At 41.1% G+C, this 26,915-nt stretch overlaps 1 protein-coding gene across 3 annotated transcripts in view; it reads left to right on the top strand.

Annotated features, from left to right (window-relative positions):
* Positions 1–26,915, top strand: part of RAPGEF4 (Rap guanine nucleotide exchange factor 4) — a 249,417-nt gene that overhangs the window by 25,807 nt on the left and 196,695 nt on the right. For all 3 annotated transcript variants that reach the window (XM_081143393.1, XM_081143392.1, XM_081143389.1), the window contains exons 2-3: positions 10,100–10,242; positions 12,716–12,804. Coding sequence is in view for 1 of the 3 variants with exons in the window: in XM_081143389.1 (XP_080999515.1) it covers positions 10,100–10,242; positions 12,716–12,804 (232 nt within the window). In the remaining 2 variants the exon portion in view is untranslated. The remainder of the gene's footprint in view (positions 1–10,099; positions 10,243–12,715; positions 12,805–26,915) is intronic.

The raw sequence follows: 26,915 nt of genomic DNA, 5'->3' as shown, positions 1-26,915 counted from the left end.
CCAATTCCCAAGGAGGTTAAGCAACTTGCTTGTTGGTGGTAGTTGCTTTGTAAGTCACATAGTATCACTTCTGTCATATTCTGTTGGTCAGAGGCCAGCCTAGATTTATGAAGAGGAAAATAAGTCCCACTTCTTGATGGAGATCATTATAAAGCATTGTGGCCATTTTTAATCTACTATACTCAAAGCAGTTTTATTTCATAACATTTTAGACTCTTTGGGGTATTAACTGCATTTTAGTTTGAAAAATCTCAGCACGTTTTTTCTTCAAATATTTTTTCTTCCTCATTTTCTTTCTCTTCTCCATATGGGACTTCAATTTTATATAGATCAAGCTCTCTTGATATAGTCTTATGGGTCATCGAGTCTCTGTTTATTGTTATTTTTTAACTTTTCTTCTGTCCATGCTTTAGATGATTTTTACTGCTTGTATTAAGGTTCATTGATCTTTTTTTCTGCAGTCTCCTGTCTACTCTTAAGCCCATCCAGTGAATTTTTTTCTTTTCATATTTTGTATTTTCAGCTTAAGAATTTCCACGTGCTTCCTTTTTAAAGTATCCATTCTTATTATGCTAGTCTTTTAAAATCTTTAAACATATTTATAATAACTGTTTTTAAAGTCATTGTTTGGTATTTTTAACACCTGTCACCACTGGTTCTGTTTCTATTTACTTTTTTCTGGTTGTGAGCCACATTTTCCTGTTTCTTTGCTTATCTAGGAATTTCTGATTATATGCTAGGCATTGTAATGCTATGATATTGAGAATCTGGATTTTGTTTCTTTAAAGAATGTTAGCTTCTGTTTGATTGGCAGTTAACTTACTGGCCAATCAGCTTGCTTTTTACTGAGGCTTATTTTTAAGACTTTTAAGCATAGATCTAGTTCTTGTACTAACATGGCCTTTTTGGAGTCTCAGTTGAATGTCCAGGGTGATCAGTGAGGTCTGTCAACTCTGGCTGTCAGAGTGCTATGTACTGTGTGATTTTTAGAATTTCAGTTCAACTTATACTCCCCTGGAACTCTCCATGAGGCCTTTAACTTATTTATTTTAAACCTAGCCATTCATGGAAAACCTCTTGCATCTTGGTATTGGTGCCCCTGCTTGGGGACAACTTGAAGAAACCACAGGATAAGTGGATAAAAATGCTAAGTCAGTTATTTTTTATTTGAAAGTAGTATGTAAGTATAGCATTGAAAAGAGTGGTGGTTAGATTATTCACAGTAGCCAAGATAAGGAAACAACCTAAATATCCATCGATGTTTTCCCTCTCTCTCCCTCCCTCCCTTTCACTCTCTCTAAAAATCAATGGAAAAAATATCCTGTGGTGAGTATTAACAACAACAACAAAAACAGAGTAAGGCAGACTTTATTCAGGACCGCTGCGATAGATGTAGGGACACTGTCACAGGACTTTACAGCAGGGAAGGAGCATAGGCAGGTGGGAATTTATAGCCAAGGAGCGGGGGTGGGAGGGGTCAGTGGATGGAAAATTACTAAAAGGAAACTTCAAGGGTAAGGAGGCTTCTGCTAAACTGACCTAAGAGGATTCTCGCTGAAGACAAGCCAGGGTGATCAGACATCATTGGGGGGATGGTGGCGGAAGAGCAACCTGGTCAGATATTGGGGGTGGTCAGGTATTGAGGGTGGGGGTTCTGGTTAAACTGACTTAGCGGGATTCTTGCTATAATTAGATTTTATAAGGAAGGGCACAGATGGGTCCAAGAGAAGGTTCAGGAGCCTGACTAAAGTTTGGTGAACAAAGAATCTTTGTCAGTATGTATGTGTGTATGAGCTTTTGTATGTATGTATCTGTGTGTGTCTGCATTTATGTATGTGTGTGTGTCTGTGTGTATGTATGTATGTGTCTGTGTCTATGTATGCATATCTGATGATGTGTGTGTGTGTGTGTGTGTGTGTGTGGTGGGGGTGGTTGGTGGGTAAGAAACTCAGGAAGTGGAGTTAGTAGAACAGGTCTCTAGGGAGAGTGGCCATTTTTAGGACTAAATGACCAACCAGTGGTGTTACTGTAGTTATAAAAAGAGAAATGAGAAGAGTGATTTTAGGGGGAATTTACAGTAATGCTTTCATGAAGTGTTTGTAGAACTTCCATCTGTAAGTGATGTCTGTTCCTACTCTGAATTCCTAGTCCCTTTATTCCTATTTTAATTGTGCTTCTGCCACATTTCAGCTCAATAATTGCTGTATGTATTCAAATATCCCTAATTCAATTTTAACCTCTCGGGTGCAGGGACCATGCTCTTTTTATCACTGGAGGGCTTTATTCCCCTCTCATATAGATACTCAGTAAATACTTACAGATTGAATGAATACATTTTCAACACATTTTTTTCTGAATTTTGTTGACATTGTTGGGAAAACTTGTAATTAGTGAAGAGTAAACATTTCAGTATTAGAAGTGGTTAATAATCATAATTAAAATAACATGATAAGCGGTAAGTGTCTTGAGTTACAAAGACTTTTGATAGATCCATGCCATCATTGGTGTTATAAGTACACATGATTTTAGCATACTAATACATAACCTCTGCGTCAAATGTTTTTTGTGTAAAATGAGGTTCATAAAACCTGCTTCATTTAACAGGTTGATCAAAATTTTCAAAGCCCTTTGAAAAAAGTTAATAGTGTTACAAAAGGGCCAAGATTGTCAAGTACATAGTATTTGAGATCTTACTAATGTTATAATAGACAGAGAACAACATACTTGCACACCTATCTATAAAACCTTTAAAAGGCACATGAGAATTCTAGTATGTTTTTAAGCACTTTAATTATTGCTTTCATTAGATACTTATTTTAAAAGATCCTTGTGGCTAATACTGATGATGATGATGAAGATGATGGTACTAGTAATAATTTCTCTAGCCTTTTATAATTTATAGAGTTCACATGTATTATCTCAGATTTAACAGTTCATTTGGGGAAGGGACTAACTCTTTATAACACTAAGTTACTGCTAAACAAAACAAAAAAATTTGCGGGTTCGATCCCTGGTCAGGGCACACATAAGAATCAACCAGTGAATACATAAATAAGTGGAACAACAAGTCAATCTCTCTCTCTCTCTCTCTCTCTCTCTCTCTCTCTCTCTCTTTCTTCTCTTCCTCTCTAAAGTCAATAAAAAATAAAACAATGAACAAACTGGAATCATTTTAATGCAAATGTGTTTAGGTAACATGACATCCAATATTCTGAAATTAATTGACTGATCTTTGAAAGACATCTTGAAATTTTAAAAATACATTCTAAACTAATATATTATCTGTCAACTATAATAGAAATTAAATTTTAAAAACTACAAGGGAAGCAGCTGAGGAAATTAAGCATTACATACATTCCCTTAAGAGGCAGTGCTGTTAAGTCTCTTGTGCACTTCTTGGCTGAATTCATGAGCACAGAAAGGCAGCTGGGCAGAGAGCAGTGCTGGCTCCCCTTTTCTCTTTCCTTTTCATGCTGCAGGTCTGACTGTTGGCTGTTGGAGTCCATTGTCCCATGAGGGCCCTCAAAGCTTCTGCAGGAATTAGCACTCAGTAATAACAGAACATGGAATGATAACATAGAAATATTTGTGAGAAAAATATACAATAATCATAAGTCAACAGAAAGAGCTCCCCTTACATAACCTGTTGTTTAGGTACATGATAATCAATATTTTCGAACACTTCGCTGTGGGAAGGGCTACACCCTCATCAGTCGGCTGAATGAAACAGCTGAAGAACCCTGAGGAGAAAAAAAAATGAAAGCGAAAAACAATGATTTAGTGGTTTATAAAAAATAAGAGCCCATAGTATTTACTGAATGAATGAATAGATGAATGACAGTATCTCCAAGAAGACAATATTTGCATGCATGAAATGTGAAACAATAAAATAATGAAATTAGATGCCATTAGTTGGATTTCAGAGACAAGAGAAAAATTGTAAGGAGAAGCTTCCTGAGGGCAGTAAACCCTGAGCTGGGTCATAAGCAAATGAGTCAGTGTGAGAAAATAGCTTCATGCCTATATTAGTTTTCTATTGCTGTGTAACAAATTACCACAAACTCAGTGGCCCAGAACAGCATATATTTATCATTCTGCCTCCCAATGGGGCAGGAGCCTGAGCATAGCTTGTCTGAATCCTCAGTGCAGGGTCTTTTTTTTTTTTTTTTTTAAATTCTTTTATTGATTGATTGAGAGAGAGAGAGAGAAAATAACATTGACTTGTTGTTCCACTTATTTATGCATCCATGGGTTGATTCTTATATGTGCCCTGACGAGGGATCGAAATTGCAACCGTGGTGCATCAGGATGACACTCTAACCAACTGAGCTACCCTGACCAGGGCTTTGCACAGGGTCTTAAAGGCCAAAATTAAGGTGTTTACTTGGCTGTGTTCCATTCTCGAGCTCGGGGACCTCTTCCAAGCTCACATGATTGGTGGTAGAATTCAGTTCCTTGAAGTTGTAGATCGGAGGGTCCTGTTTTCTTGCTGGCTGCCAGCCAGGGGCCTCACACATCCTTGCTACATGGCCTCCTTGCAACACGGGAGCTTCCTTCTTCAAGGCCAGCAGAAGAATCTCCACTTCTTCCACCCTCCTTTAAAGGACTCACTTCATTAGGCCAGGCCTACCTGGAGGAAAATCTCCTTTTTGATCCACTAAAGTCAACTGATTGTGAACCTTAAACAATTAAAAAAATTTTTTTATATGTTTTTCAGTTATAGTTTACATTCAATATTATTCTGTATTAGTTTCATCTATACAGTATAGTGGTTAGACAATCATATATACTTTACAAGGTATTCCCCCTGATATTTCCAGTACCTACCTGACACCAGACATAGTTATTACAATGTTATTGACCACATTCCCTATGCTATACAAGGGATCTTAATTACACCTGCAAAATCTCTTTACGTTTGTCGTATACCTAACATAATCATGGGAGTGATAGCTCTCCATTTTTCCCATGTTCTACTGGCTAAAAGCAAATTACAGCTCCGGCCCACATTCAAGGGGATTACACAAGGGTGGGGACCTTTGTGGGTCACCTTTAAATCCTGCCTACGAGTATCTTCTTTTGTAAATGATTCTTTGTGTTGTCTCAAATTTTTTAAAAAATGAAGTTTTAAAAAAAGTGATTTAAAAAATGGGCCCTGGATGTCCAGATGCCAGGCTAAGGAAAATAACTTCTCTGAAGTTGGAGCTTTTACTTACTTTTACTTAGGGCACCAGATGTGGGAAGGGAGTAGAAAGGAATGAGTTATAATTAGAGAAACCCACCTCATCACTTTGATACTTTGCAAAGCTTCCTAACCGGCCTCTTGGTGGCAGCCTGTACTCTCTCCCATCTGCCTCTACTTGCAGTCAAGGTGATCTTTCCAAAATGTACATCCAGTCATGTTACTACCCTGCTAAAAATACTTCTGCTAACTCCTAGATGGAACCCAAGCTCTCTAGCCTTCTGGGAAAGGACTGCCGTGCCATTCATCTTCAGCTGTGTCCCAACACAGGCTTCATGTGCCCTTCATTCACACTCAACTGAGGCAGTCACAGGAGGGGTTAAGAGAGGGACACTCAACTGAGGCCGTGAGAGTAGGAGTTAAGAGGACAGGATGGATTGGAGATACACTGAGCGGGGAGAATTATCTGGATGTGACAAGGGAGGATGAGCCTGCTTCATGCATAGAAATAAGGAGTGCAGATGCGGTAGCAGATGTGGGAGAGAAGGTGAGCTCGGTTTGAGGTCACCGTAGAAAATCACAGCCAAGGGCATGCTTGGCCCTCTACTGGATACTGTGGGATCTGCAAAGGAAGTGCGGGCCATAACCTCTACAGAGATGAGAACCTTTGTGGCATTCAGAAACCATGGATTCACAGCAGAAGAAGGGTAACAGAAGGATTATCCCCAGAGGTAGATTACAGAGGTGAGATAGTTAAGGTATTAAGAGCTGAGTGGAATTTTCCCCACTCCCTGAAGCACCCAGTAAAAGCAATGACAGATAACATTGCTTTTCATTGTTTTAGTGGCTTAAATGTTTGGACAATGGGAGACATTGTTAGAACCTAAATTGGGTGCCCAAAGAAAATATCAGGAAGAGAGGTTTCAAACTTTTCCGGTTATCTCAAATTAACTGTGTTGTCCCAAGTGTCTTTTATCATTTGGCTTCACACATCCGGTTATGAATCCTGAAGTTCTTTTGCACTTGTTTTGGACTATATGGAAGTATATAAGTTTTTCTTCTGCTTTCTGTTTTTTTTCTGGAGTCCAGTTTCTTCCAGAGAGTGTTGGGCCAAAAATGTTTTTAAGCTGCCCTCGTCCGCCTTCCTGATATGGGGTGTGCTCTAAGGAGAGTAAAGTGGGATGCTGCTTTGTTCTTGGTGGAAGATGGGTTTGAGTCTCCCTTTATCTCTTTTCCTTTGTAACTAAGTGTCCATCGTACCAATGTCCAGGCAGTTTCCAGCTCAGGCGGTCCTGCGATTCCTCCTGTGTTTGCTTCAATGCTGCCGTTGCTTTGGGCCTGCAGGTTAGTGCCAGTGTTGCTCTGACAGTGACCCGCGGAGTTCACGTGGCTGCTTGCTGTGGCTGGTGTGACTCCCTGCTGGTGCCAGCGCCGCTTGAAGTGTGCCCCTGGCTTGGCTCCTCACCGAGGGGGACGTCTGCCAGCCGCTGTGGCCATCACTGCTGTGAAGTGCTTTCCCTCTGGGCACACAAAGGCTCCTGTTGAAAGCGGTCCACGCCACCGTCTGGACTCCTTTGTTAACTGCTGAAGTTCTAACCCCTGTTTCAAAGCCCCTTAACAAGGGACCAGTAGGTAGAAAGAGGCTGGTAATTAAAGCACACGTACTGAGGTGCTGTACCTTCCCTGGTGAAGCCTGCAAGCCTCTCAGCTCCTTCAGGCACTTCGTCATCTCAGAAACCAGGCGTGGATGCAGCAGGATTTCCCTCTTCCTCCCTAGGAAGCATAATCCAAGCCCTTTCCATACAGCTAATTGGGAGGCTAGCTGAGACCGTGGGCATATTCTTTGAGTCTAGTGCTCTTGGGCCTGAAAGTGTGATGGGGCGGGCAAAGAGCCCCAACTAAACTCATGAAAGCTGTGTCTTAAAGGTGTTCCCCTAACTGACGGGGCGTCTGTTCATGTCTTCCAAAGGTGTTCATCTCTCCTGGTGGGATCTGTCTTCCTTTGACAGTGTCCCAAGATCCTTGGGACTCGAGCACATCTGTCCTGACGTCTGAATTAGGTGATGCTGGGGTGACTTCCTTGTTCTCAAAATTTCAGTAGCTTCACACAGTGGAGGCTTATTTGTCACTAACACATAGTCTCCATCTTGTGTTCATAGCATCGGAAACACATGCCTTCTGTATTAGTTTCCTAGGGCTGCCAAAACAAGTTACCCCAAACTAGGTGGTTTAAAACAATAGAAGTTTATTCTCTTATTGCTCTGGAGGCTGGGATCCTAAGTCAGTGGGGCCATGTTCTCCTGAAGGCTCTAGGGGAAGACCCTTTTTTGCCTCTTCCTAGTAATCCTTGGCATTCCTGGGCTTGTAGATGCATCACTCCAGCCTCTGCTTCCACCATCACATGGCCATCCTCCCAGTGTCTCTGTGTCCAAATTTCCCTTCTCTTATAAGGACACCAGTCATTGGATTATGGCCCACCCTAGTCCACTAGGATCTCATGTTAACTTGATTACATCAGCAAAGACTATTTCCAAATAAGATCACACTCACAGGCACCAGATGTTAGGACTTCAACTTATCTTTTGGGAAGGACACAGTTCATAATACCTGCCAAGTTTTGGGGAGGAAGGAAGAGATGGAAGACACACCCTCTGGCTCTTAACAGTCACACCTCAGAAGTGATACATGCTAGTTTTGTTCAATCTACTGACTAGAGCAGGTGTGGGGAATGTCCAGCCCTTGGGCCGTGTAAGGCCTGCTAAATAATTTGGCCGGGTCGTGCTAAGGCAATCATAGACGGGACTCAAAATTCAGTAAATCTAGGAGCTTTTTTCATAGCTAATTTTTAAGTCGATAATTCTGCCTGGCCCACGAATGATGTTATAAATATCCAAATCTGCTTTGGCAGAAAAAATGTTCCCCACCCCTGGACTAGAGTATGGTTCCAACATAATTGCAATGGAAGCTGGTAAATTTAAGCGAGCACATGGGTACGCAGTGCGAATAACTTATCTCCATCACATCCTTTCGTGGCTCATTTCTTCTGATCCCAGAATGCTTTGGGGCACACATGAGGCTGGATAGTTTTTCTATAAAGTGAAATAGATATTAAGGAACATCATACGATCCTGCAGAACATATTGAAGGAATAGACTTGAAAAACTGCTTGAAGAAAAGAAAGAAAATAGTTTATATAATTTGTAAAACTATCCCATTTTTGCTTGGTTCTTTGGTTCATCTTAATCCAGAGAATACAAAATGGTGGTCAACCAGTTAGATCCAGTCCATAGGTGTTTTATGTGTGGCCCACACAGTGTTTAAGAAATGTGAACAAATATCTATCTTCCATTGAACAATGGGAAGATCTGACAACATCTGGGCTCCCATTTCCAGAAAACCAGTAATAAGGAAAACAACTGAATAAGGGCTACTCCCTATAGACAGTCCCATCTCTGCCGTTTGCTGTGATCCCCACCATTCTCTATAGTGTTGCCAACACTGAGGCTGAGTATCAACTCTCATTTGTCCTTGTATTTCATCATTGTTTTCTTATAGCAGAGATTTTTTTCCTTATATTTGGATCTTTTTACTTATATATTTACCTGATTGGCACCTGCAGGCATTTGTGTTTGTGACCTCAATTTTAAGTAAAATCTGCATTTTCTTGTAACTCATCATATCCTGGTGCTCTTAAGGGATTAAACACTACCCAAAAGCATCAGCTTGAACTCATGACCCTGAGGTCGATTCCTGCTATAGTATCTCACTCCTCTCCTGTTCCCTTTAGTCTCACACCACTACCTCACTCCCAACACTTCTGACAACAGATGAGCCATTCTGAGGCCCCAACTAAGTGTCCTACAATTTAACTCAACTAGATTCAATTCTGATTCTGTCTGCCTGAAGATAGCATCAGGTCCAACAGGTTAAAGGCTCAGTACCACAAGACTACCCGCCTCCCCCCCCCCTTAAATGCCAATCACAAGTCCACATTGTCACCTGTGCTTCTGACCAATGGGCTGTAAATCAGAGAGGTTGCTATCACTTCCTCCTCAGGTTTGATTAATTTGCTAGAGTGGCTGACAGAGCTCAGGAAAACAGTTTAGTTTTTTATTTAAGAAAAATACATCCCATGTACCAGTTTCTTATAAAAGGAAAAACCAGATGGAAGAGGTGCATAGGGCAAGGCATGAGAAAGGGCGCAGAGCTGCCATGCTCTCTTTGAGTGCAGCACTCTCCCCAAATTTCCACATGTTCACCAAGCTGGGAGCTTCCCAAACCCAGTAGTTCAAGGGTTATTGTGAGGCTTTATTCTATAGGCATGGTTGATTGAATCATTGGCCCTTGCGGATTGAACTCAGTCTTCAGCCTGGTCCCCCTCCCGGAGGTTAGGGGGTAGGACTGAAAGTTCCAGCCCTCTAATCACTTGGTGGTTCCCCTGGCAACCAGCTTCCATCCTTAGCTTACTTCGGGGCTTTCCAAAAGTCACCTCATTAACATAAACTTAGTTGTAATTGAAAGGGGCTGGCTGTGAGTAACGAGGCACCCACTTCACCTTCATGGCTCTGAAGCATTTCAGAAACTGAGGACAGAAGACCAAATATTATAACAAAAGATGCCCCTATGGCTCTTATATAGGAAATGACAAGTTTTAGGAGCTATGTACCAGAAACAGTGGACAATGACCAGATGTATATTTCTTATTATAAATTGCAATACCATCTGCAATGGACGTAATTTAAGGTGAACAGCTGACAAAAGCTTGCAGGTTCCTGTGATGGGACTAGGTAGATGAACACTTGCAATAACCTTGTAACTGGGATAGTAGCATAAACTTAAATATAACTAAAATAATGCATGTGGACTCAAGTAAATCCTTATTGATGCAGCTTTTTGTGCCTTGTCTCCTCTTTACAGACCGTTGGAACGATCCAGTGAAGATGTGGATATAATCTTCACGCGGCTGAAAGAAGTGAAAGCCTTTGAGAAGTTTCACCCAAATCTCCTTCATCAGATTTGTTTGTGTGGTTATTATGAGAATCTGGAAAAAGGAATAACGTGTAAGAAATCCAACTCGAATAGTGTCCGTTATGTGTGGTTTGTGCTCGTTTGTTTATCCTGTTTGGATAGATGGCACATGGGCTGTTTATGTGCCTAATATTTGAGCTTCAGCTGAGGGCATTAGATCGCCACTCCCCTCTGCGTTGGGCAGTCAGTCTCATGTGCCCATTTTCTTAGCTCCTTTGTTTACAGCACATAAATCGTTCTTCCAGAGCAGCCTACTTCCAGATGGAGCTGGAAGGATATACTGATTCAAATAACTCAGCTGTATCCACAGATATCCAAATAATTATTTTCTCTAACCCCCAAATTGTTAGCCAATAGAATATTAAATAAAGATAAAAGGTCACTTAACTAATTCTAACAGCAGTGTTTTTACTTAACCTCAGTGATATCATCTATTCCAGGTATGGTAAGGGGCAGGGAGAGTAAAACAATAGGGTTAGCTGCATTTTAAAAAAGGTATTTTCTTGTTAAAAAAAAATAATGCTTTTCTGTCTGTTGGGACACTTTATGCTGCAGTAACAGAAAACTCCCATCCAACTGGCTTGAATAATTAATTACTTATGTAAGAGGAAAAAATCAATTACCCATATGCCAGAAGTCTTGAGGTAGGATGGCTTCACAGTTGGTTAATTAGGGGGCTCAATGACATCAGTAAGGTCCCAGGTCCCTCCCATCTTGTTGTTTGTTGGTTTTTGCTCTGTATCCTCAGGTGTTGGCTTTTGCCCTTAGACTTGGCCCAGATGGTTCTAAGACAGCTACAGCAGTTGGAAGCATTACATGCCGATACAAAACATCCTGCTGAGGGACTGTTTCTTCTTGTGTTTCTTTTTCAGAAGTCCCCCAGCAGGCTTTCTGTTTTGTTTCATTTGCTAGAATTGTATCACATGCCCATGTCTAAACCAACCACTGCAAACATAATGGGACCACCGTGACTGAAAAGACCAATTGTTATTACCCCATTGGAGCTCGGAAAGAAACTCTTGCTCTCAGCACTTGCCCCTTGAAGGAGGGTGGAAACTTGTATATAATTCTTGTGTATATAATGTTCAGTTAGATAAGAGGAAGGGAGAGCATGCTTCTGGATGGGAAACCAACAGGTCTGTCACAACATCATTGTAGAAAATTAGAAGACAAACAAAATTAAAGTCACCTGCAATTTCCAAACCCAGAGATAACTATTAACACTTTGTGCGTATCCTTCAAGATGTTTCCCCATATGTACACACAAACACAGTCACTCTTCTGATGTATAATGTGAATTTGATTGGTAAATGATAATGTCTTTTGGGGCCAGAAAGTTCATGAAAGGCAAAGTCTTAACTGTAAAATAAGTCACTTACAAAGGCTAGAAACAGCCGTTACTGGAGAGGCCGGCTATAAACTCATCAATTCCCCATCCTGAGCTTATCATTGCACTTGGTAGGATGCCATTGTCATTCCTCGCCTTTCCGCAGCATGTCTTAGTCAGGGAGTTTAGAACAGCTTGTCGCATTAATTATGGCTCCCAGGGGCTTGCTCTTATGCCCCAAGCACTAGCCTTGCCAGAATCCAGCTGTCCCACTGAGTTGTCATGTGATTTCTCATTGAGTCACTAGACTTCTGACTTTAACTGTGAAAAGAATTTTAAAATATCAGATCATTGCATCTGGTTATTTAGCTAGGATATGTAAAAGGATCTTTGGGCTTGTATGAGATTTCTGACCTAGTGTTTCAGAATGACTTTCCCAAGTACTGGTCTTAACATGATATGGATGATATGGGAACTAAGGTTCTATCTAAATATCTAAATGTTTCCTCTCTGAGAGTACAAAGGTAAAGCAAAATCAGGTCAGAAATTCCTGATGAGAGTCATTTTCAGAGAGTAGTTAACTCCTAATGCCTAAAGCAGTGAATTTATTAAAAACAAACAAACAAAAATGAACAAACAAAAAACGATAAGAAAATGGACAGTGATTATACAGTCATTACAGTTTTTAAAGCAGATTTTAATTTTTTAAATCATTCATTGTTTAGCTTAAAAGGAGACATTCTGTCCTAGAAAACACCTTGCTTTTAATATAAATAGACTTAACAAATTAGGGGTAGTGGTCTGGTTTTATTGAGTCAAATAACCTTGTTAATATGCACCCCATCTAGAGTAATAATTTTCCAAGAATCATAATATAATGAAGTATATTTAAGATAAATTACATAGAACATCACTCAATTCTTAAATTCAAAGGATCATATAGTATTTAGGGTTATTCTCTCTTGTTACTGCTCTATAAATATGAGTTATATTGAAATAGAATTTTACTTCATAGATATTGAGTAAATAGGATATAGCTTTGTTGATAGATGAGGAAAAGAAAAATATGTCATGTTCTTATGGGAACAAGTTGAGGAATAGCCACACTTATAATACCAGCGAGAAACTGTCAGGTCATATGGTAAAACAGCATAGTTACATTACTGTTTCTTTCTCAGTGTTTCGTCAAGGTGATATTGGAACAAACTGGTATGCTGTCCTGGCAGGGTCTTTGGATGTTAAAGTATCTGAGACCAGCAGTCACCAGGTAAGATACCTTATTCTTTTTTTTTTTTTTTAATTGGGATGTATTATTATTTATAAAAGACACATTATACCCATGTCTTATATGAAAATTACATTTTCAAATCCATTTCCTCTTTCCCATAGTAAGGAGTTCAAGTGTTTGATGAGTTCCTTTACTAAGTTACTCAAGAAACATATACATACATTTAATGTTTTCTGTGACTTGAGTCTGGTGCCAGGGGTTGGAACATGAAATCCAGTAACCCATTGCTTACCTTCAGGAGCTTGCTGTCTATTGGGAGATGCAAACAATTCATTTGCAATGTGAGGAATTGTTGTTGTGTAAGGTGAAATGTGAGCAAAGTGGGGTGGAGAAACAGGTCTTCCTAGGTTTCTCCTTAGATCCTTCTTCCATCTGGTGTCCTGACTTTTCTGTGTCCTAGAAGTGATCCCCTGTGGCCTTTTAGGTGCTCCAGTGATGCGAGGAAATGTGGTCAGTGCAGCCCCTTTACAATCTCTAACTATTTCTCTACCTCATCTTTTCAAATGTGGGAGGGCCAATAGTAAAATTTCCCCTCTCAGGTACAGCACTGGCTTTCTCTATCTTCATTAGTCACCTCTGAGGAGCTTGGCATCCTAAAAGATAAAACTCCTGTTCTGCACCCCCTACCCCACAATATTTGTGAATATTTAAAATTGGACCCTGAGTTTCCTTTTATATCTGCAGTGACACTCCATCATTAACCCATGTGTCTGACATGTATGAAACCTTCCCATTTGGAACCAAGAACCTTGACTCTTAAAAGAATGGCCGCTAGGGGCCACCATCAAGCTTCAGTACGAAAATAGTCCAAGTTTTCTATCCACATATTCAAGTTAAAAACAGAGGGAAGAGAATTGGCAAATTGTAAAATCAGAAAGAATTATCAATGAAAAATCAAAGAAACAGTTAAAGGGACAAATAACCTGTAGCTAAGTAACATGTTTAAGACAGTGCTTTTGAGCCTTTTCATATTTAGCACACTTCAAATGTGAGAAATGTTCATGACACACTAAATCTGAGATTTAAATTTTGTAGGAACTTATGTGCATATTGGAGTTGTAGGCAGTGACCATCTAAAAAATGTAGACGTGTCCCAAAAGATTGTTGGTAAGGTGGACATTTGGAGTTTGGAATATAGTTGCCTATGTTATACCCATTGTTCTAGATGCTTAGAGTCTCAGGCCAGTGCCAAACTCCTGTCTAACTATAGTGTACTTTTCCTATGCATCAGTGCATTGAAAGTTCCATTAGAGACTGCCTGGAACCTGTCCCGCTTCTCCTCTCTCACAGAGCCAGGTTTCTCTTGGATTTCTGAGAGGGCTGAAGTGAGAGGTAGGTTTTGATTCTTGTAAGCTGCCTCAGTTTCCCAGTGGCACTGAGAAGAGCTAGCTAGCATTTCTTGGATATCTGCCATCTGCTAGGCAGTGTTCTAAGCACTTAACAGGTGTTTATTTACTCCTTTAATCCTCACAATAACCCTGTGAGGTAGGTCACATTACCACACTCATGTTACAGATGAGGACACTAAGGCCCTGAGTAGTTAAATAACCAGCGCCAAGTAATGTATCTAGAAATTACCAGAACTAAGATTAAAACCTAAGCAGGCTGGTGCCAGAACATATACTCTTAGCTGCTGCTCTGCACTGTTTGACTCAGAAGCAGCGTGATAAAGCACGCGGTGTTCCCCTCTCTCTGCCATCTCTCATCCTTTCAGGTCACCCCACGTCCCTTACCTCTGCACACCTGTCTCAGTGGTACCCCCGGGGCCCTTTTGCTCAGAGCTGCTCTGATGCCTACTGAGCCCAGCCTCCCCATGGGCTGGGGGAGGGGAGAGGGCCTGGAAGGGGGCGATTTGCCTTGTTTCTCCTGGAGGCCCCGAGTGAATGATGCTGGAGAGGGGGGAGAGGCTGAAACGAGAAAGGCGAGGGAAGAGAGGGAAGGGAAAGGAGATGAGAATTAAAGAGGAGGAGGGTGAGAGGGAAGGAAAACAGGGAAGAGAGAGGAGGAAAGGATCATTTTAAGAAGGCAGAGCAGCTGTACCTAAGGGATGATTAATCGCATCAGCAGTGATGTGCTGACACATCAGATGCTAAAAGCTAGTGTGAGATTTTGATGGTTTTAAAATAGTATTTGTCCAGGGGCTCTTGGAATGTTGCCTTGGACCAATTATCTCTCACCATGCGGTCCTAGCAAAGAATAGCTGAATAACACTTTGTTATTAGCTGTGGGTTTTGTTATTTTTTAATTTTAACAAACTTTTAATTGTAGATTTTAGCTGTGATTTTGACCTCAAACCCAATGCAGAGAACTTTCCTAAGCTGGGCTTGGCAGTCTCTTAGGAATGATTAGGTTTGTATCAAAGCTGGCGTCCTGCCTGCTCGGTGTACTTCACTCCTCAACGTCCAGTCAAGGTTTTCTGGGCTGATTTGTATAGTCACTAAGACATAAGGATGAAGCACAGTGCCCTCTGCACCTTCCAGCCCTCCAGAGAGTGACCTGAGGCAGACAGAGGGCCCAGCCTTCCAGTCAGCTCTGATGGGCAGGACATGGTTTCAGCCACGTGGGAGGAAGAAGCCAAGGAGAATGAACAGGATGGCTATACCTCCTTCCATGGAAAATTGCTTGGAAAGGAGAAACAGAAAATCTGTTTCTATTTGAGCTGACCTTGGAATGGGCTCTGGGTCTCTGCTCACTAAGTGATGTGGCCAAATCAAGGTGATGGGTTAGCTAATCAGAGTAGTATCTTATATTAGGCGTCTCCAGAGAAATAGACCAATTGGAGATGGACAGATAAAGATTTATGTTAAGGAACTGGCTTCTGTATTATGGGGGCTAGCAAATTCAAAATTTGTAGAGTCAACTGACAGGCTGGAGATTCATGCAAAAGTTGATGCTGCAATCTTGAGTCCAAAAGCTGGAAACTCAGATAGAATTTCTGTGTTGCAGTCTGGAAGTGGAATTACTTCTTCTTTGGGAAACCTCAAGGGAAATCTGTTTGCTCTTAAGGCCTTCAACTGATTGGATGAGGCCCACCCACGTTATGGAGGGCAATCTGCTTTACTTGCAGTCTACTGAAAAATATTTTCACAGCAAACTTAGATTGTCTAAGGAACTGGTTACCACAGTTGACATATTATTAACCATCATATACCCCAATGGGAGAAAAATGGGGTTGAGTGATGGACCTTGGGAGGAGAAGCAAAGAAAGACCTGGAATTTCTGTCCCTAGAGACCAGCAGCAACATTGCTAAGTTCCTTCATTGTGTCACACTGTGCTAGGGGTTCTGCGAACATTAACTGACTTCATCTTTAGGCATTTATGTCCTATTTTACAATTGAGCTTGAAGATAGGGCTCAGCAACATAAGGTATAGCTTCCCTGGGCCACACAAATGTACGTGACCAAATTAAGGTTTGAATTCAGGCCTGACATACTCCAAATTTCATGTTCTCCCTACTGCGCACACAGGAAAAATGGTGGGCAGGAGGCAGTAACAAAACAAAACAAAACAACAGCAACAACAGCAAAAATAGAAGGAGAAGAAAAGTTAAAAGACTCAGAATTAAGGAAAGAGGAAAGAGATAGGGCAGAGCTTCTTGCTAGCCTACCCCTTCATTTTCGTTCCTCAAGTCTTTACCGGCCTGCGTGCCTGTGTTCTCATCTGAGAGTCAGAATTCAGAGGAGATGGTGCTGATAAATTCTCCTGCTTATCTCTGAGCTTCAGCCCCTCATCGGGGTGTTAGCTGAGCCAGAATGGAGAGGTAAGAGCAGGAATAGCTAATGGTAATGGAGCGCCCACCACAGGCGGCTTTGTGCAGAGCTCTTTACAGGCATTATTTCACTACACTGCCCTCCCCTATTTAGTGCTATCATTAGTTTCATATTACAAGTAAGATGCTAAATACCTTGCTCAAGGTCACACAGCCATTAGGTATCAGAGACAGTTCTTTGTGATTCTAGGGCTCAAGTTCTTGACCATTTTGGTTGTACAGTTGCCATCCAGAAGGAATAATGAATGTGGGGAGAAGGAGCTTTTCCCTTACAGCTCCTGCCACCACCCTCCTGCATTTGATTCCAACTCAGAGCTCCACACCTTCTCACCTGCGAGCCTGTCTTACAGGTGTTTGCTCTACCTGAGGTGTGCTGTTGGGGACGGCCCACTTCTCATACTCTGCTGGACTGCATGTGGGACATGAGCCCTCCGGCCATCACTTTTTAGATTAGGAGATACACAGTGAAATGAGCATGCTCCATGCCCTCGAAAGGCTTCTGGGTTAGAGCGTGGGGTAGATAAGAATGGGCGATAAGGAAGAGAGATTAGGGTACTGTGTGTACAAGGTAGAGGTGAAATTGTTAGAACTGGTGTTAATGGGATGTATGGGGCGTTGAGAGAAAGGGAGGATTCTGATGGGTGAAGAGGTGGATGGTGATGCCATTAATTGAAATAAGGAACACATGACGAAGAAAAAACTTTCACAGATTCTGACATTCTATTTTTTTAAAATAATATATTTATTAGGTGTTATTGATTTGATGGAATATTTTCTGAACAAAATCACCCTATTTCTTTTATATAGTGATAGGAAAATATAACTATATATAACTTTCAAAAAGACATAGAGCATAAATATTTTATATGTCTCATCAATTTCTATTACTTTCCTGCCCGTTTCAATACAATAGTACTTTTTGTCCCTTCCATTATACCTTTTTGCTCACTGAGTTAAGAAAACACAGCTTCTTGCTCTCTGTATGGTTGGTTTAACATGTTCTATTTGAATGCTTTGGACGTTAGGTTGAGGGTGACACATTTCTTATTGATGACATCTGAGCATAGTAGTGACGTTCATCGTTTACAAAGCGTTTCACTTGCATGCTTTTGTTTGAGCCACCCTTTTAGGTGGACCCACCTATGTTGTATTTTCCTCAAGTCACAGGTCAATGAATGGTCTGCTCAAGATGGCAGAGTGGTGACCCATAGAGCTGGAAATTATTATAATTTCCCTACCCAATCAGGTTCTGTCCTGCCACCCTTAGCGGTGGCCACCGTGTTCTGCCATTTGCCTGGGGCATCTATAAGGGGTCTACAAAGGGTGCTTGCTCCCAAGCACCTCCAGTACCATGAGGGGGGTGGTGGTGGTATGTTGACCGTTCTTTGCCCCCTTCAATCACTGATGCCTAAGATTCTAACAAAGGAAGCCACCCATTCCACACTTGGGAGAAGTATTAAAATACAAATGCCCCCGGTGAGAGTTAAGATAAACCTCAGGCCTTTTCCTGGAGGTGGACAAAAAGAGCTGATGGGTTGTGGGGAGCCAGAGGGTTCTCCTCCTAGTTATGTTTGGGGTCAACCCACCTGATCAGTTTAGAAACACAAATCTGCCAGCTGGGGTGGGGAAGCATGACCTGGCAGGCCCACTCTGCCTACCCCTGCGGCTCTGCCTCTGGCTCCGAATAGGCCCCACACTGGCACAAAACCCTGCCTGTTTGACGCCTGTTTAACTTGATGGTCTACAAGTCAGAGATTTTACATTCCCACGAGAATGAATAATACTATGGGTGCACTTTTTTCTCATTAATATGTGAATAGATTTAGGGTGAAAAGTGAAGATTGGAACAAATTATAAACAATAAACTTAAAAACAATAAATAGGCTTATAAACTTCACTATATGAAGCAACAGTGTCTAACTCTGTGTGTGTGTTTCAGAGAGAGAAAGAGACAGAGAGAAAAGGCCCTACTTTTCTCTGCAGATTTTACAGGTGAGGGACCTTTTTGGCATGGTAAATATTTAAATCCTAGAAATATATAAGGTTTTAAGTTAATCTTTACACCAAAAAGAGTATATAATATGTTTTCAGTCATATCAAAGAAGAATTTCTGATGGCTGCTGGGTGAATAGAGGTTCATGCTGAAAAATAGAGAATGGGATGGTGTATTAATTCACTAAAACTTCTACATCTCTTTAAGAGGTCTCATTTAAAGTGTAAATAAATACCTAATGCAAAGCATAGTGGTTAAAATCCGACTTTAGAAGTCCTCTCTCTGCCACCTAATTACTGTGGGATCTTAGGCAAGTTAGATTACCTATAAGATGGAGATAACAGTTCCTACTTTAAATGAGTTAATGTATATAAAGCCCTTAGTACAAAACTTGGCATAGAGCAGGGGTTCTGGTGCTCTGCCCCCCGCAAAGAAAAGTTGATCGCTTAGTGTGGGGAATGCTGTCAGTTGCAAAGCCTGCAATGCTGCCATTTTATCACAAGAGGGCAGTGCTAGCATAGAAAAAAACCAAGAAATGTACTTTCGGATTGGAAATGGCAAGAAGTTTAACAATATTGTTCAGCCATTTCGTGGGATCAGCGGATCTGGGCGGCACTTGGCCTTGGTCATCATTTTATGCATCCTCACACCTGTCTCTGTGCAATTCTCTGCCCCTTTTTAGCCCAATTTTGGAAAAAGATCTCTTACTGGTACTCTCCCCAAAGTAAAATGTGCTTTTATTTACCCTTTCTTTGTCTCTACGTCAAAGATGTTTTTAAACATTACAGTTTTGTTTACCTAATTTAAAGGACAGGCAGATTTCTCCTTTATGTGGGTGTGTGTCTTTCTGCCTTTACCTGCCTGTTCCTTCCATTCACTCTCATTTCACCCCATTATTTTCAGACAGAGAACATTGTCACCATCGGGAAACATTTTCTGAACACATTTATTGAGCCCATAGAACTTGAACAGTGCCAAGCCCACAGAGGCAGTTTGTAATCTCTTACTATTTGTCTATGCTGCGACCATGTTATTTGTTAGGAAGTGATCAGGTTTATTTAACACCTTGAACGATACATGCACATACTATATTTGGGTTTGTTGCATGTGATTCTTTGTTTGGGTGGATGCAAGACTGAGCCACAGTGCAGGACAGACTGGCCCTCAGCTGAAATGGAGCTGGCCTCCCTTGTTCAGTTATCCCAGTGCTAATGCTCGTCGGTTCTGATGGAACCTTCCTGCAGCCAGCTTCCCTGATCCTGTTAAGCTGTGTCTAACACTCTGATTCCAGGGAAGAGCCAAGTAATAAATTTTGTCTTTGCTACTGGTTAGAAAAACCACATTTGACTTAGAACTACTTTGCCTTTGTGCTTGGCAATAAATCCTTTAGATGGCAAATGCTGTCTAATGTCTTGACAAAATTAGAGATGAGTCTCCATTAAATTATTATTTTTTAAAAGAACTTGGATATTCAATAAATTTCAGTACTAAATTCAAGCTCATGAAACAAACACAGGCACTACCAAACTTAATGGAAATTATTGTCTATAGTCCTAAAATAGAAATTGTAAGAATATTTGCTTTGTAAAAATTTGTGTTTTACGGTCTACACACTTGAAGGACCAATTTATTCCTTAATGTTAATCAATCATATATCCAAAACAATAAATATACTGTGAGACAATGAACTCTTCTTGAGTAATATAGAAGTGAAGTAAATATTCATAATTGCACAGCAAAGGAAACCACTAGCAAAGCAAAAAGACAACCTGTGGAATGGGGGAAAATATTTACAAACCACATATCTGGTAAGGGGTTATTATAAAAAATATATAAAGAACTCATAGAACTCAGTAGCAAAAAACAACCCAATTGAAAAATGGGCAAAGGACATGAGTAGACATTTCTCCAAAGAAGATATGTGAAATGCCAACAGGTACATAAGAAAATGCTCATCGTCACTGGTCATAAGGGCAATGCCAATGAAAACCACAGTGAGATACCCCCTCACGCCTGGTAGAATGCCCGTCATCAGAAAGACGAGAGAACAGATGCTGGTGTACGTGCGGAGAAAAGGGAGCCCGTGTGCACTGTTGGTGGGATTGTCAGTTGGTGCGGCCGCTATGGAAAACAGTATGGGGATGCCTCAGAAAGTTAAACATAGAACTGCCATGTGATCCAGCAAATTGACTTCTGGGAATATACCCAAAGGTAATGAAAACACTATGTCTGCACCCCACATTCATAGTAGTATTGTTTACCATAGCCAAGACATAGAAACAACCTAAGTGTCATCTATAGATGAATGGATAAAGAAGATGTGAGATGTATACAATGGAATACTCAGACATAAGAAATGAGGAACTCCTACCATTCAGAACAGCATGGATGGACCTTGAAGGCATTATGCTAAGTGACAACTGTCAGACAGAGAAAGACAAATACTGTGTGCTCTCACTTATATGTGCAATCTGAAAAAATACGTAATAAAAAGATCAGATACCCCATGAAGTTACAGGACAACTAAAAAAAATTGTAATGTGCTTATCACAGAGAAGTCTTATGTCTATTTTATTGTTATTTTAAATTTCATCCAGACTGTGTGTAACTTGTGTCAGTTGGATTTTAGTGGCTGCTTATCGACATTATTTGCAAGGCACATGTTTATTAGCTTGGATATCAGTGACATATAATCACTGGCTTTCTTAGCATCATCCCCATTCTCATACTGTAGCTATATTTATAATGAAACAAACAAGTAAAATGCTTCATACGAGAATGCTGCTTTAAGAACACCCAGTATACCATAATTCTGACATACAAAGCAGATAAATTAAGGGGCGATTAGTAGCAGAATGAAAGGATTCTTTGATTTACAGCAGGATTCTTCAGAAGGGTTTCTTTGAATATAAGCTCCCCAGAGAGCTGAAGTGTTTTGCAGGTCATTCAAACCACTTGACATCCAAACTGGGGATCAGAGAAACTTGGAATTTAAGTGTTGAAAGGCCATTGTTAATTGAAGATTAACAGGAAATGAATATAGAAATTCTCTGTTATTTAAATAACAGAAAAATATAATTTGCTTTTTAGAAATGTAGATAACCTATACAAGTATATAAATATGGCTAAGTCAGAAATAATATTTTCCATTATTTATGAACCACCTACAATGTGCCAGGAACCATACAGAACTCTGTATATATTATTTTATTCTTATCGAATCCTGCTAATAACTTTATAAGAAAGATAGCTTCCATGTCATAAGTGAGGGTCTGAGGCTCTAGGAGCCTTCTACCCAAAGCCACAGTGTTAGTAACTGACAGAGAACAGTTTTGAATCCAAGTCTCTAGGCCTGTGCTTCTCTGTGCTGCCTCCTGGGCTCTTCCCACTAAGCATGGGGGGTGCTAACGTGGGTGCCTCCAGGTGTGTCCTTGCCTGATGTTCCCTGCCCTCCACCAGGGCAGCTTTGTTGACATTTGTTCACTTACCCAATACCAACTTTATGAACGGAGATAACCCGACCTCGCCTATCCCACTGTAACATATACCGTGGCAAATATCGTTCATGACTTTGAGTTGGTGCCGAGCTGGGCAGAGAGACCCTGGAAACGAGGGGGCACCTGCGTGGAGGTGGAGCTGTCCACAGGCATGTTGCATGTTCAGGCGGTGCTGGGCAGGACCTGGGCAGGAAGCTGAATGTGGAGTGACACGGCCCCAGGGGTTTGTGTGGTGAAGGGCAGAGGCAGGTCTCACAAGTGGTAACACGGTGGGGCATGGCTTAGTAACGGGCAGAGTCAGGAGGCAGGCCCAAGTGATGGAGATGGGCAGCCAGGTGGGCTGACAAAGAGGCCTGGCAAGAAAAGGTGCCAGAGAGGCCAGGGAGGGCAGTCAGAACAGGGTGGTCAGCCCTGTTGACAAGAATTAGGATACTAGGCAGGTTATCAAGGCAGATATGCAGGCAGACAGGAACTCAGTTTCTCCAGCTGAGGTGGGAACTCTGTTATTACAGGATCAGAGTAGGAAGAGCAGAAATGCTGATGCGATCCTTGGTTTCTGGCTTATGATTGCCTACATTCCTCCTAGTGAGTTAGAGGATTGGTGTCCCAGCCTGGAGGGGATGTGGCCCTCTAGGTAAGGGCCAAGTGGACCCTAATGTTGAAATTGAAGGGTTAGAGGCGGAGCAGTGCCAAATGTTTTATATTTTCATGGTGATTTGGACTTATTAGGTATTCAATAAATCTATAGAATGGCTGGTTGAAAAGAGAACCTATAAGGATTAAATTAGTAGTTTAATAGATTTTTCTATTGAGCCTTGGCAAGAGGTACTTAAATTTCATGACAATTTAAGAAATGTATAGGAGGTAATTAGAATAACTAATTTCTAGTCTCAACTCTTCCACTTACTAGTCATGCTTTTAGGCAAACTACTGACCATCTTTGAGCCTGATTTTCTTCAACCTATAAAACAGCAATAATAATAATAATACTGATGTTATTTTAATATTACCATCCATAAAAATATCTGCAATTTATTAAGCATTCTTTTGAGTCAGGTCCTGTGCAAAGCACCTTAAATACTTTAAGTCATCTAACTGTTGTGAGGAATAAATGAGGCATCATAGTCAAGACATCTGGCCAAGTACATGGCACACGGTACTGCACTAACAGACGTGGAGATCCGCGTACATACTGATGAACGGTAGGGTATGCACTATGAAGGGTAAGTGGGTAATTCAGTGTTTTAGAGGGTAGAAGGAGTGATCAAGTGGACTGAGAGAGCGCTGGATCAGATCGGGAGGAGAAACCAGGTGACATATCAGTAACATGCCATAGGTAATATTTTTTGAGAGCCCATCACCCCTAGTGCTATAGTAGAATTGCCTCAGAAACCCAATATGCTTTACTAACAAAACGAAGTCTTCCCATGTGTCACCAAAAGGATACTGCACTTACGATGTGTCAGATGCAAAGCAGTAAGTGATGAGCTGGCCTCTGCCCCTATTACAGTAGCCTCTTTGGGAAATGCTGGTTTGACCCAGTACCTCCCCAGAGGTCCCAGTGTAACTTGGCCTTAGAGCCATGTTTGTTTTGATTTCCTCCAGAAGCTGACCTGGAGACAACAATTTGGCCATAAGTGGGGTTTTTTGGACATGACCCTAGGAATAGGGGGTGGGGAAGTGATACAAGAAATGAAGGAAAGCCAATAAAAATGTTGATAAGAGGATTTCCACTGTGGGCAACTGAGCTCACTCCTCCAGGGGACCCTCTAAGAAACTGTGTAGGGTTAGAAATCCAGGGCATTTAATGCTCCTACTCTCGTGCTTTTTTGGTGGAGGGTGTACCTTACAGGCATTAACTGCCCAGCACTTTGTCCTCAGGAGGAGCAGTGCAGAGGTGTGTATGGCAACCACCCAGAAAGCTAAATGATTGGGAGAGGGAGGGGACAGATAAAGGGGTGGGGGAACAAGGCAGGACTCCAGCAGCATCTACTAAACTCACCTTCATATATTGAAGACATTCAAGTTTTTAAATCTTATTTTATATTTCGAAGTCCTTAAAATAAATTGCCATCTTATCCCAAAATAGGGCATTCCTTCACTGTTGTTAATATTTTATTGTATTTTCTGAGTAGGTGCTGATTGCTTTCTTCAGTCTCTGTGTCACTGTAAATATATTCTTTCAGGTGGCCTTCCTGACATTAATCCGCAAATAGGCAGAACATAAAAAAGTCTGAATGGTCCCTATTAAATAAGTGTTGAGACATAAGCAGAGTTCTAGAGTATGTGGAAGGACGTTATGTGTAGAAATGGACACATTCAGCGACAGGCCAAGGCAGGCATTGAGCACATCTGCAGGGTCTCAGGCTTGGGACCCCGACCTGCAGGGGTCCGTTAGATGTTAGCGTGGGCCAGCGCAGGAGTGCTTCTGCTGCACTGGCTCACATTCACCGTGCTCACGTTTCTCTTGCCTTCAGCGTCCATGCTGATCAACATATACTGGTTCTGCTAAGCGAGGGAACATTTGAATGTTAGTGTCCTTGTTCAATGATTACTTTCTAAGCACCTTGCAAGGCCCTGCCTGGAATTCAAATGCAAGGAAGGCCTAGTGCCCATGACTATAAAGATAGTGATTAGTGCTCAGAGGAAAAATGTGCTTCTTAGGACCTTCTACTTCCTTGGGCCAGTGATCCCAGTGCCCAATCCATACCTCTCAAATCCATTCAGATTTCTAAGTAAGTTTGTCCTAAAACGATCGAGCCTGCTGAAATTCAAGTTTGAACTTGCAAGTAATACTCCTTTCAGGTGAGGTTTTACAATCCTAATTTCAAGATCATGTCCTGTATTTGTGATTCTCTGTCCTTAAATTTGAGTGGATCAAGTATGAAGGAGGAAATGAATCTACACTCAGTTCTGGTAGGAGATTGTGGGCTCCTGCAAATGACCCGGGTGCTTGATCAAATGACCGAGGCTGGCGCCACTCCTTACCGAGGTCCTGACCGGTGAACTACACTGAGAGGTGCAGTTGGCAATATAGACGTGGCTACATTTTATTCTGTATGATAAGGCCTGGGTAATGTGACACTCCCTGGGGAAAATCCAAGAATAATTTCAGTCTTCTGTCTTTACTACAAGGGCTGCTCACTAGCAAGAAGACAGGCTCATGTGACTTTCATGTGTATTTTTTGGTATGCTTTTTGGTGATAAATTACATGTATTAGCAATAGGAAGTGAGAAAGAAGACTGTTTAATTCATAAAAATCTACAACCAGCTCATGAATAACAGATCTTCATTGTACTTTTGCATTATACTTTGTGGATAACTTTAGATATTTAAGGTACTGGATAGTGGCAGGAGTAATATTTATGATCCATCCCTGTCAAGTTTCTTTAAAAAATGTTTTTATTGATTTTCAGAGAGAGAGGAAGGGAGAGGGAGAGAAACATAGATGTGAGAGTGACACACTGATTGATTGCCTCCTGCATGCCCCCTGTCGGAGACTGAGACCACAACCCAGGATGTGCCCTGACCAGGAATCAAACGGGCAACCTTTTGGTGCATGGGACAATGCCCAACCAACTGGGCCACACTGGCCAGGGCCCTGTCAAGTTTTAAAATAAAATTTAACACTGGAAAATACAAATTAGGCAAAAGAATCCTTTCTGCAGGGTTCAGATTATAAAATGAAGTAAGCTAGTGGAATTATCAAGGGAAACTGATATACTACAGAATTCACGAAAGTCTTTATCATAATCCACCTGTGTTTTTACTGGAGTTTGAAAATTATTCAGAGGCACCGTACTATCACTGACTATTGATATGTCAGTTCTGGGGATATGTTTCTGACTGAATTAATTTACAACTGACTTTCTGGAAAATTTACTAGCACGCTCTTCTTAAATTCTGCCCTAATCTTTTATTCTTTTCTGAGATGTTATCGATTTTATTTTCCTGAACGCGATTGTATATGGTAATATCTGTGCAGAAGCAATTTGCTATGGTTCAAGGAACTGGATTCTTATGGGCATTTGTCTTAGTAATGTGATTACAGAGTCACTAAGTTGATCCTAATAACATTTGCCTATTATGGTGTATTAGATGCATGAAAGGAAAACTGTGCTTTCTAACTCAGGATTACCCTTGTGTATCTCCCTTAGTCGGTAATGCCTTGCAAAATTAATGTTAGGTGATTTTGAATGGCTATTTGTATTATGTGAACCTAGTTAGTATTAAATCCCAATATTATCACTAATGTTGCATGCAGAGAGGAAATTACTCTTTTAGTACATCTTAAGACACTTAAATCATTGATTCACAACTTTTTATAAACTAGCCATTCTGCCCTTAATCAGATGCTGTTTTTCCTCTGCTCTGGCTGCAGGAGGCAGCATGACACCAAAAGCTTAGACTCTGTAGTCAGAGAGCAGTGGCTAGACCCTGGCTGCTCTACTCGTTATGAGGATATGTGAATCAACCACTCTGGCCCTCAGTTTCCCCATCTCTTCAAGACAGACTGACGTAACGGCATCCCTATTCCAGTTTCCTACTTAAATATTATAACTGCTCCTCCTCACTATAAACCTTACTTTGTTTTTAGGAGATTTTCCCCTTTCTTCTTAAAGCAGATCGTAGTCATATACAAAGGTAACCCCGCCCCCAAAAAGACTCGCATATTATTACTTTATTCGCAACATCCCCAAACTAGAAACAACTCGGAAGTCCACCAATAGGACACCGAATAAGCGAACTGTAGCATCTCCGTGCAGTGGGAAACCACTTGTCAATGAAAGGAAAAAACCTACCGATCCGTGCAACAACTTGGATGAATC

Source organism: Miniopterus schreibersii (assembly GCF_964146895.1).
Source record: "Miniopterus schreibersii genome assembly, chromosome: 7".
NCBI classification, from domain to species: Eukaryota; Metazoa; Chordata; class Mammalia; order Chiroptera; family Miniopteridae; genus Miniopterus; species Miniopterus schreibersii.
This window is presented reverse-complemented; position numbering and strand designations above follow the sequence as displayed.